This window comes from Ambystoma mexicanum, chromosome 7q, assembly GCF_040938575.1.
Source record: "Ambystoma mexicanum isolate Mex_15411 chromosome 7q, UKY_AmexF1_1, whole genome shotgun sequence".
In the NCBI taxonomy this organism is placed as follows: domain Eukaryota; kingdom Metazoa; phylum Chordata; class Amphibia; order Caudata; family Ambystomatidae; genus Ambystoma; species Ambystoma mexicanum.
The window spans coordinates 507,520,550-507,532,767 of record NC_090941.1 but is presented as its reverse complement, the minus strand read 5'-3'; the positions used below and the strand labels follow the sequence as shown (position 1 = coordinate 507,532,767).

At 50.4% G+C, this 12,218-nt stretch overlaps 1 protein-coding gene across 1 annotated transcript in view; it reads right to left on the bottom strand.

Moving 5' to 3' along the window:
- The window catches only part of SUCLA2 (succinate-CoA ligase ADP-forming subunit beta), a 753,371-nt gene that overhangs the window by 156,996 nt on the left and 584,157 nt on the right, over positions 1-12,218 (bottom strand). The window contains exon 8 of the mRNA XM_069640760.1: positions 5,786-5,928. Within this exon, the coding sequence (XP_069496861.1) occupies positions 5,786-5,928 (143 nt within the window). The remainder of the gene's footprint in view (positions 1-5,785; positions 5,929-12,218) is intronic.

Genomic DNA, 12,218 nt, shown 5'->3' with positions numbered 1-12,218 from the left:
GCAGGGATCGATGAAGAAGGCTCTAGGCAAGATTTCTCTCGCGGCTGAATGCGGTTCTGCGGGTTTGGCGCCTTTTCAAGGAGCACAGACGAAGACAGAAAATCGCGGTTGAATTCTCGTCATTTAAAAAGGTCCAGCACTCTTGTGAGGGGACTTTTTGGACTCGATTCGTGTCTCTGGAGGTAGACCAGGATGCCCACGAAGTTTCAGCGAGATTCGGAAGACCGTGCACCGCACAGTGGCTGGAGGTCCCAGGATATTGGGGTATTGCAAGAACGCAAGGTCGCAGCAACCTGTGGGATGGCTCAAAATGCAGGTCGTCTTTAGTCTAGTGGGTCTCACCAGGCTATGGGTTCGGGTCGTTGTTTTCGGAGACCCCAGGTTGATCGGAAGGAAGGGCTGCAGCAGGCTCCGGTTAGACAGCAGGCTCTCCGGTCGCTCGAAATCATTCCCACAGCTTTTCCTTCGTCATCCTCTTCGGTTTTCTGTTCCAGTGGTCGACATGACTTCAGCTTCCAGGTTTCCAGTATTTATCAGGAACTGCAACACAACCTCTGCATTCTCTCGCCGCATTTTACAAGAAAGGGGCATCTGGCTGTCCAATCAGGACAGCCAACCCCCCACTGGGATTTGGCCCAGTTGAAGGAAGGCCTAAAACAAAGGAGGGGGAAGTTTTGGACTCCTCCCCACTTCCTTTGCTTGCAGACTGACTGGAGCCTGGGCAGGGTGTCCAGGGGACTCCCGCCAAAGACAAAAATCAAACAAAGGAATTTCCTGCCCTGGATGTCAGGGGAAGGAACAAGAAACAACAAGAAACACTAAAATGGCAGAAAAAGAAGACAGGGGCCATTTTGGTAAAATGAGCACCCTTAAGTACCTTTACTGCAGCTGTGATCACAGCCCGCGGTAAAGGTGCACCAAATTAGTAAAAGGTATCACTGCCACCAGCCATTAAAGGTTAGCTTGTCACTGTAACAGAATTGTTACAGTTTTAATGTGAAAGGGGATACATTGTATCTCCCCAGCACTCCACATAGGGTGGGGTGTGCTGGTTTCACAGAATAAAATGTAAAAGGGGTCCAAAGATCCTTTCCACCCTTGGGAACTGTAGTTCACACAAGGTTAGCACAAGAAAGTTAAATGGGGAGCCCCTAGGGCAACCCAGCAACAACAGGCACTAATTGCCAATAAGTTGTTAGACATGATAACTTTAAAAAGACACTACGGAGAGTCTTAAAAATGACACCCATAAAAAGAGTTAAAGATTAGGTGAGTGTGGAAAAAGGTTCCCACTCACGGAGGTATTAATGAAAAATATCCCACTAGAAAAGCAAAATGTTCTGGAGTTGAACCAGGAAAGGAAGATTTACCAGCTCTGTGGAAATCTTACCTAACACGTGCTTATCTACCTTCTGCAAGAGCAGAATCGTGGGTGGTCTTTTGACACACTCTAGTGTGTGGCTCTACTAGATGAGGGATAACACCCACAGGTCTGTGGTAATGGCCTTCGACTGGTTTACAAATTGGGAAAGCCTCCCTCCCACTGGGGTGTGAAAGTGCAGGGATTGCACTCAGGTTAGTTGGGTGGTTTCGATCCTAGTGTGCGAGAACCCAAGGCGGCGCAGGGCTCCTCAGTAAGATTGGGCCTTTGATTTATTATTGTCCACAGTCTAGTCTGATGTGGAGTAATAGGAGGGCAGTAGGGTAGTCCGTTGATGTTCTGGAGAAGTGGGATTTCCCCAATCGAAAGGAATGGAGTCGTTACTCCAGAGTGCCAAGAGAATGTGCTGTCTCTGTGTCGGGCTTGATGGCATTAAAGGGCATTTCAACCACCTTCACTTGGACTTCTTGCTGGAAGTTTGTGGCCTTGAGCCAACCCTGTCTGCACCAGACAGCACCACGTTCTCTGAAGCCAGTGTTGGCGATGTCCACTGATATGGAAATCACATGGTCTGATGCAGTCTCTCCCTCGCAAAGAAGGGCAAACGCCTCCTCCAAATCAAGAATCAGGCCCATCTTGAACCAAAGTTCTGTCGTATCTGGACAGAATGCCATTGCATTAGCCACCTAGATGGTTGTACTGGCTGTCGAAATGATGAGTTCTACTTTATCGAACCTCTGTTTTATGGGGGGTGTAGAGGATCGGTGGTCATGGTTAACAGACCATCCTCCCATATGTCTTCTAACAAAGAATTGCCACAAACAAATTTCGGGGCTGTTCACAACACTGGTAGAGGAAATGTTTTTTCTGTTCCTCTGTAACCAAGCTAAACATCTTTGTGGCCCTTGACAGAGCATGGAAAGACCGGATTTCATCCAAAGCAGAATCAGAGAGGATCATCATCTGGTTTGCCATCCTCCGGCACCAGATTGTTGAACTCATCCATGCCGGTGGTGTGCGTGGAGGCACATCTCTTATGACTCGTTATCGTCGGATTCCGTGTCCGTAAGGTCGTGCACTCCAGCAGGCGGTAGGTGGTCCCTGGGCGGAGGGGAAGAACAGCAAGTGACCCACTCAGGCCTTGTTGCGATGTGGCTGGGCCAGGCAGCCTTTGTTGCAGCTCCAACACTAAGGACTGCAAGGTGGTGAGAATGTCCATGGAGCGGTCTCTAGGAGGCTCCACCGTAGGAGGTGGGGTGGCCGGAATGGTAGGTGGAACCACCACCGGCGCAGGAACTTCCTTTTGGGTGATGGAGGAGCATGGCCAATTTAGGGGTCAGACTACACCACCTCCATCATGTCGTTGGAGAAGACTCATACAGGGCCCTCAAGGTGCGAGTAAAGGGTGCGTTGAGGAATTTCTTCAGGAGGGATAGCCGATGAGATTGCTGTAGTCGGAGTGACCCCCCCAGGGTCAGTGGAAAAGGAGGTTGTGGGCTGAGTAAGACAGCCTGAGCTGATGGCCGTCGACAATATAACAGGCTTAGTGGCTAGTTGACAGGGTCATTGTTGACGACTTGTGCATTTATCCTCGATGGGGTCGTGGTCGACTGTTTGTGAACGGTTGTCAACAGGGATTTCACTTGCTTTGCCATCGAGCACTTGGCTTGACCCGTAGACAAAGACTTGGCTCCCTGGATTATCGATTTTCCATGTGTCGTTGGAGGAGTAGTGGATGAGGAAGCAGACTCGTCTTGTTTAGTCGCTGATGCTGTCGACGAATAGTGTTTGTTCAATGAAGATGCAGGGCGATGTTAAGGCTATCGGCGAAAGAGACACTTCCTTTGACTGGGTCTTCCAAGACTTCCTACCAAGCAAAGCATCTACATATGATCTGGACCTCTTGGAAGAGCAAGTACGCTAGACAGGTCTGCTCTGCCTGAGTGAGGCATGACTCCGGACTGAGGCCAAGTCAGAGGGTGCCCCCCCTCCCCCGAAGTCATTGAGCCACACCACTAACCTGCAGTGGCGGTCTCGAAGCATTTTGTTGAAAACAACTGGCCTATGGAACAGTCTTGAATGCTCTGTGCTGGGTACAGGCAGCAGAGGCAAGCATTGTGGAGATCCTCCACGTATACACTGAGCCGCACCTAGCACAGTCCTTGAAGACGCTCTTCCTAGTGGCCTGCGCCATCACTGGATGTAGGCCTCACGGTCGAGAACGAAAATCCACCCAAACAGGTAACCAGTCACCAGACCAGCAGTAACCCTAGATGGCACCGGAGTCAAGGATTCAACAAACTTCTTTAAAACGAGAATCTCGTAGGAAAAAAAAATAAGAAAACTTAAAATTATTCTGAGAGAGACTTCTGAGTACTCCCAACACAGAATGTCATAACGAACAGTAACATATCTGAAGATGGCCTCCGGGTGTGGAGCTAAGGGAACCCTTTCTATGGGAAATATGACCCAAAATGACTATACTAGTGCACTTAAGTGATTGAAGTTTCAGCTTTTTTTTTTTTTAAAATAAACTGCTCTATGTACCGAGGATTCCCAGCCTGGTGACTGGGAATATTCATACAGCATGTTAATCTAGGAAAGATCCAATGCTGGAGAAAAAGGAATATGCAACTGCTGCTAGCACTTTTAAAACAGCACTTTGGGATTGTATACATGAGACTCATGCTAGATTTAACATTACTTACAGGTATGAACAATACATGATGGAATGTGTGTTGAGCACTATTGAAGCTAGGTCAGTTTCTGTCTACTGCAGAAAGGCTGTCTGTTCGTTGTTGGAGGGACTATGTATTAACATTAAGAAGTTTGGCCCTTTGCAATGAGGAATAACTTACTGTAAAAATTGTACATGAGCAATATCTATAACACCACTATTCAGGCTCTCATGATTTGGAGTGTCACAGGAATTGATATGGCAACTTTCCTTTGTTTTAGAATTTGCCATGTGTATGTTTGCAACCCTGTGGAAGATGTGGGGAGGGATGGCACTAAGTTCAAGACTACATTTATGATTTCGGCAATTTATGATTTGGTACTTGTGCCCATGCTACCATCATTTCCCAGACATTGAAGCACCCGCCGGTTAGTCATTTCACTTGTTCACCATACGCCATGGGAACCAAATTAGTTTTTTCTTGACTATACGTTACAAGCCTGGTTGAAAACAATTTGCTATGAATGTTAACGTGTCAAAAAACAAATGATTCTATGAATTACTAAGTGTTATCAGTTTGATCCAAACAGAGCTACTAAGGTGAAATTAGGATAACAAAGGATTTAGAATGTATACAGTGATTCAACCTTCAATTTTCTTATGCCATCATTATGTGCTCAGCACCATCTTGGGATGGCAGAAAATGAAATATGTTGTGTATGGTAAAAGATTGTGAGTGTGCTATGGTGCAGTTTGTGTCTAGCGCTACACCGTAGAGCGGTGTAGTTAGTGCGTAATTATGCCAATCAGTTGTTCAGTGGTAGGGAACAAAGAAATAAACGTGTGGGAGTTCATAACCACGATGCAGGGTCCGATATTACAGTAACTGGTACATCACGTGTCGCCTGATGTAAAACGTCGATGACAATGTTCCAGATCATACACATAACATATTGGTTTCTTATCAGAATAAAATAAAGGAGACCTCATTAATACTTCTGCTTAAAAGAGTGGATATCGTGCAAGACTAACTCCATAACATACTATCAGAATAAAAACCATTTCTGGTACACGGCGCAGCAGATTACGGACACATCTATTAGCAAAAGCCTGGAAATAAACACCAATACCATATCTACCTGGAAAGGCATTGAGATGTCTGAAGGGGTAGTGAGAGAAAATATGCTAGGTATTCAGTATAGCTCGTGTCTTGTGAATAGCTCTACTCGATACTGTTAAACAAAAAGAAAGAAAACTAACTACAAAAATATTTACATGGACAATGTAAAATCTGTTTAATTATACAAGCCCACCCTATCTAGCACTTACAAAGAAAAATGTAATGCTTACACCCAACCCTGCGCCACCAATAACAATTTAAATGCAATCTAGTAACATCACTCAGTTGCAATGCATACATAATTGACTAGCAGCATATCTTGCTTTCATCTGAAATCCACTTATTTTACAAGGTATGTACTGTTTCAATGCGAACAATGTTCAGACATGTAATTGTGTAGGCGCTATGCATGCTGAGGATGTAAAAAAAAAAGAGTCCTCAGGTGTTTAGTTAGCTGCAATTCAAAGCAACTAAAGCAATGCAATGATTATTGCTTATAGAGTGAACAAAACAGTTGCATTGCCATACTATTTTACTGGTGTAAAGTTGGAGGAACAAGCAAAACATTTAGCCGCCTCAATATGTCCAGGAATATATGAACGTTTACCTTTTTATCAGAATTTATCAGCCTAAACGCTTCAGTCACTTGCTGAGCAGTTGCCCCACCTCCGACATCAAGGAAATTTGCAGGCGTACCGCCATGAAGCTTGATAATGTCCATTGTGGCCATAGCTAAGCCAGCACCATTTACTGAAAAATAAAGTAAAAGATGTTTAACTCTTGAGGAACCCAGATCTACAGTGAACAATGTGCACAAACGCAAATATACTGTACACTGAAAAAAGAGTAATGGAAAGTGATTATATAGTGCTTCACACCAGATTCCGGACACTGCTAAACATGTCTAATCTGAGTTACTGCCTAAAACAAGCGTCCTGCTATTTGACTGATGTCCAACTTTACATAAAGTATGATAAGGTGTGTAATAAACAAAATGTTATGTGTAAAGATGTGTACTCTTTTATAGGGTTAGAAGAACACGTTACTTTCTTACCTGGTAACGTTCTTTCGATGGGATGGTCCGACGACGTATTCGATATCTATGAGCGGTAATGTCCACAGCTGTGCTGCTCTGGAAAATCTTTGGCGTCTGCGTCCTGCGTCGATGACGTCGATGCGCCGTCCCCGAGGACCTCCTCCGACAGCCGACGTCACCCGATGTGATAAGTAGGACGCACGACGCCCATAGCCTCAGTTATAGTTTTTTCCCAGAACGTGTGCCACCAGTTTTCTGCCTGTCAGACACACAAGGCCTTGCGGAACGCAAGCTGCAATCGCAACAGAAATTCTGCAGCGGGGAAGGCAGTGAGGGAGCGATATGGAATACGTCGTCGGACCATCCCATCGAAAGAACGTTACCAGGTAAGAAAGTAACTTGTTCTTCGAGGGGATTGGGTCCTCCGACGTATTCCATATTTATGACTGACTAAAGGAATCTTAAAATAAGAACACTCTTCAGATGAGCGCTTAAATATGGACAGCGCCGCCAGGTAACCTTTAATGGTCCCCACTTGCAAGCCCCTGTGGGCCCAGGAAAGCAAAAAAGACAGAACCATGGGAATGTCACATTCAAAAGGATCCACATTCTTAACTCTGCACCAGTCGCAGAACTTTCTCCAACGGCAACGGTACAGAGACTTTGTTGCCGGCCGCCTGGCCGAGAGCAACACCTCCATCACGTCTTCAGGGAGGTCCCAACCTTATACCTCAACCTTTCAGAAGCCAAGCATGAAGGTTGAGGGATCTGACCTCTGGATGGAGAACCTGCCCCCTCCCGTGAGAGCAGATCGTCTCGGTTGGGAAGACGACGTGGAGGGCAGATGGACAAGTCGAGAAGGTCCGGGTACCACGTCCTCCGGGCCCACGCCGGAGCAATGAGGATCATGTGGGAACCGAACCTCCGTAACCTCCACAGCACGTGCGGGATGACGGGGACTGGAGGAAACGCGTACAGCAGTGGGAATGACCACTCCACCACAAACGCGTCTCCTAAGGATCCTTTTGGAGGAAATTCCCGCAAGCAACATTTTTTGCACTTCCGGTTGACACTGGAGGCGAAGAGATCCACTTGAGGGGTCCCCCAAAGGGCGAAGATCTCCAGGAGAATCTCCTGAGCCAGCTCCCACTCGTGAGAGATCGTGCTCTGCCTGCTCAGAGCGTCCGCCGTCTCGTTGTCATCTCCGGCCAGATGAACAGCCGAGATCGAAACTTCCTGCTGGATGGCCCAGAACTCGAGCTGCATCGCCTCCCTGCACAGCGGGAGGGACCCTGCCCCCGCCCCTTTTGTTGAGGTAGTGCATGGCCACCGTGTTGTCCGTTAGAATCAGGACACTCTTTCCACGCACAGTCGGCAGAAAAGCCTTCAGGGCTAGCCTGACGGCCCTCAGTTCCAACAGATTGATATGGAGTCTGGACTCCGATGGAGACCAACGACCGCTGACTGTCAACTCGTTGGCATGAGTTCCCCATCCCGTGAGGAATGCGTCCGTCACGATCGTCACCTCCGGCCAGGGCATCCAAAATGGGGCACCCTTCATCAGATTGCCCTCGACGGCCCACCACCGAAGGTCCCGGGCTACCGAGGGTGGCACCTGAACAGGGTCCGACAGCCTGCCGGAGGACTGAGACCACTGGAGCTTGAGTGCCCACTGCAAAGATCTCATCCGCAGACAAGCCTCTGGCACCAGAAGAATGCAGGATGCCATAAGGCCGAGCAGTCTCAAGAACTCGGACGCTGGGAGATCCTGGGCAAATTGAAACTTGTTCACCATCTGCTGAATGTGAAGAGCCCTCACCTGAGGAGGAAAACACTGCCCCAGGGACGTGTCTAGCACTGCTCCGATGTACTGGAGCCGCTGTGTTGGTGTCAAATGGGACTTCTTTAAATTGAGGGAGAAGCCCAGCCTGTGAAGGGAGTGGCAGGTGACCGACAGATGATCCAGGACTTGCTCGGGAGCGCTCCCCCTGATCAACCAATCGTCCAGTTAGGGGTAGACGTGAATCCCCCCCTTTCCTGAGATGCGCTGCCACCACCACCATGAGCTTGGTGAAAACCCTCGGGGCGGAGGTCAATCCGAACGGCAGGACCCGAAAGTGAAAGTGAGTCGCCAACCTGCGAACCTCAGGTACTTCTTGTGCTTGGGATGGATCGGCACATGGAAGTAAGCATCCTTGAGGTCGAGAGATACCAACCAGTCCTGAAGTTGAAGGGCCTGGAGGACTTGAGAGTCACCATCTTGAACTTGTCCTTCCTGAGGAGTTTGTTCAAACCGCACAAGTCCATGATGGGTCTCAATCCCCAGTCTTTCTTCAAAATCAAAAAATAAGGGGAATACCATCCCTTGTTCCTCTCCGCTACAGGCACCAGTTCTATGGCGCCTTTCTCCAGCAGGGCTTGAATTTCCTGCGCAAGGAGCGGATCCAGACACTTCAAAGAGAGGTTCCCTGGTGGTTTGTCGTGAGGCTTCTGCCGAAAAGGAAGACAGTAGCCGTGGGTTATGATCTCCAGAACCCACACATCCGAAGTAATGGCTTGCCACTCTACAAGATGCTGCGCCAGCCTTCCCCCAACCGGCGAACCATGGGACCTGGCCTCATGACTGAGTGGTAGCGGCTGCGGCGTTGCCCGAGAGCAAAGAGGCAACTGCCCGAGCGGCCTTGGCACCTCGAGTACCTTTGTTTCCACCTCTGACACTCTTACGATGGCCTCTTTGACTGCTAGCTCCCCTCACTTTACTGAAGGACGAGTAATAGCAAAAGGAACCTCCCCTCCATTGCTGTCCCCTAGGACGAAAAGGCGGAGGTTGGCGAACTGCAGCGCCCAACAACTTCGCTGCAGCTTTGGAGGTCTGCAACCTCTCAAGGCTCTCGTCAGCCTTGCTGCCAAAAAGGTGTTCACCGTCAAAGGGCATGTTGAGGAGCCGGGACTGCACATCAGGAGCAAACCCAGACTTCCGCAACCACGCAAACCTGCGCATTACGGTGCTCGCCGCCATGGACCGGCTGACACAATCTGCCAAGTCCAAACCCGACTGAACGGCCTCACACATGGCATCCTTGCCATCCTGAACCATAGCAAGGAAACCATCCCGTTCGTCCCCTTCGGGAATATGTTCAGCCGCTAATGCAATACAGTTCCACAGAGTGTGTGTGAAACGAGACAAAGCACATATGGAGTTGGCCGTCTGAAGCGCCATACCCCCCGAAGAAAACACTTTCTTCGCCCAGCCGTCAAAACGTTTGTCGTCCCTATCCGGAGGGATGGTAGGATACGACGCCTGCTTTGCCGGGGCCGTAGCCGCCTGCACCACCAAACTCTCCGGAGTGGGGTGCCTGGACAAGTAGCAGGGGTCGCTACTAGCTGGACGGTATTTTCGCGATAAAGACTTGCTCACTGCCGGGAGACTCTCCGGAGCAGTCCAAGCCGCCGCCACCCTTCTCTGCAGAGCCATATGAAATGGCAAAACCGTGTCAGTGGGGGGACGAGATCAAGGATGTCCGTGAGATCATCCTGAACGAACTCCCCTGGGGGAGCTGACCAACCCAAATACTCGGTGACCCGAGACATAAGGCGCCGATATGAAGAATCGACATGAGTGCCAGGCTCCGGCCTACAAAACTCCACCTCTGGAGAGGTGTCCAATCCACTGGCATCATACAGTGACTGCCTCAGGTCATCAAACTGGCTATGGCCCGAGATAAGCTCATCTGGAGCCGCAACCAGAACCAAGCCGACATCAGAGCCTTCATCACCCTCTGAAATGTACTGCAGGCGTGGCGAGGAAGACCTCTGGGGACCAAAGCAGTGCCTGACCTTAGCCAGAGCCTTTCTAGGGGCAAACCCCGTCCCACGGGGCCCCTCCGACACCACCGCCTCGAAAGGCGTTGAGGGTGCCGAACGAGTCAGCGCCGGCATCGACAGAAAAGGCGTCGACGTCGAGCGAATCGGCGTCGACGTCAGCTGCAGCGCCGCTGTAACGCTCACCTGATTCCCACGGAGGCGCTGGTCTTGGCAGGAAGGTGTCTGTGACTCGAAAAGTGATGTGCAGATTGGCTTCTGGGGTCGAACCTCTTCGCACTGTGTGTCGAACTCGTAGGGTGAGGTTTCTGCAGGTGAAAGAATATGGGGGTTAATTGTCTGGGTTGTTGAATGTCCCTCTCTCTCTCTTCCTAGCTTCTCCGTAGAGCCCCCCCAGGTCAACGTGCTCACACCTTAGATAGGTGAATGCTGGACTCTCCATCTGCATCTGGTGCAGGGTGCCGTTGCCAGTTCCTTCACTGGTGAAACGTAGGCCTCTTGAACTCAGAGGATCGTTACCGTCGTTAACTGCACGAGCTGTGAGTTTCCAGACACCTTTTTAGTCTTTATAGTCTTTAGGGGCGTGGCACGTTAATATTGAACAGAACTCTGTATAATGCTTTGCTCTTTTTGTCTTGCAGGACTCTTGAGATGGAGGATGGAGTGAAGCGCCTGGAAATGCGTAAGTAAATGCAAGCGCTCTAACTGTCTTTTTCCCTTGCAGCTTAGTTCGGAGTATTTGCAGGCGTTCTATTGCGACGAGCGCGATGGGCGTAAGTAAATACCTGACTAATGTCTCTTTTGTCTTTCAGAAGTTGGGTTGCAGCGCCGGAGTCCGCAGAATGCCCGTAAGTAATAACAATGCTTTTGTCTTCACAGGCGGAGGTGCAGCGTGAAGAAATGGCCGCAGCCGATGGATCAGGTGAGTAAGCACTGCGAGTAAAGGTTGCCTTGCTAACCTGCTGTTTCTTGTCTTTGCAGGTGCTGCTGTTGACTGGATACAGGAATGGTAAGTATAATTCTTGCAGATTCAGGATCGAAAGAAGAAAGGCTGGAACAGACTCGGTGAGTGTTCTGCTGCAGATGCAGAATAACGCGAAGCACGTTTCATCTATCGGGTGTGGTTTAAATAGCCTTGGAGTGATGAGGCGTCTTCCTCCACGGCCCCGCCTAGGTAAGAAAAGAGTTCCAGTTCCAGAAGAGTTCCAGTGCTGTATCCAGGGAGTGGAGCTTGCCCCACCCAGGTAAGAAAGTAGTTCCTGTTCACAGAGGACTTCTAAGTGGCTGGTAAGTAAGCAGCATGGTCTGCTGCAGGTAAGTCCACCCAAGCATCTTCACACATATTATGAGCCCGGCGGTTCCAGTGCCGGGACCGATGGTTTTGATGAGCCTGGTGCCACCGGCGCCGGACAAGGTCCAAAAGGTCCCAGTGGGGACCGGCTGGTGCCTAGGATTAGGGTTAGGGGCCTGCTTCCCAGGACGTTGGGCTGGTCCTGGCTCCTTGGAAGCAGTGATCATGACAGCCGCCAGCATCGACACAGGCCTCGATACCAGAGCTCTGAGCGTGTCTCGACGACCTAGGCGCCGACGGCGTCGACGACCCCCTCGACCCCCTCGGAGGCGGAGCCTCGAGAGAAACCGTCGACGACCTCGCCGCCACAGGCGTCGACGTCTTCTTCGAAGACGGCACAGGATCACGCAGTCTCGAGCGCGTCGAGGACCGGGACCTGGAACGGGCATGGTGAGAACAACTACCCTGGTCCGAGCGGGACCTCTCCCGCGAGCCGTGCCGACCACCCGAGCCCGAAGCCGTACGAGCAGTGTCTCTCGACCGGTGCCAACCGACCCCACTCGGAGGCGCGGACGGACCGGTGCCCTGCGATTCAAGAATCGCTAGAATCTGCTTCCCGAAGGAAGCCCATTCCTCTGGTGTCGCTTGCATGGAGGGATAAGCGACCCGCCGACGGGCGGAGTCCTCGGAAGAGGACGGGGAATGCAACCTATGCCGGCGCTTCTGGGAATGCCTCGAAGAGGCAGAGGAGTGGCAAGACCGACTCCTGGAAGGAGACCCACTGGACTTCCGACGATGACGCGGAAAGTCGCCCCTCGAGTCATCCGTCGAAAGCCCCGCAGACCTCGACTTCCGGGGCTTAGACACCTGGCCTACCGACAGCTTCTTCTT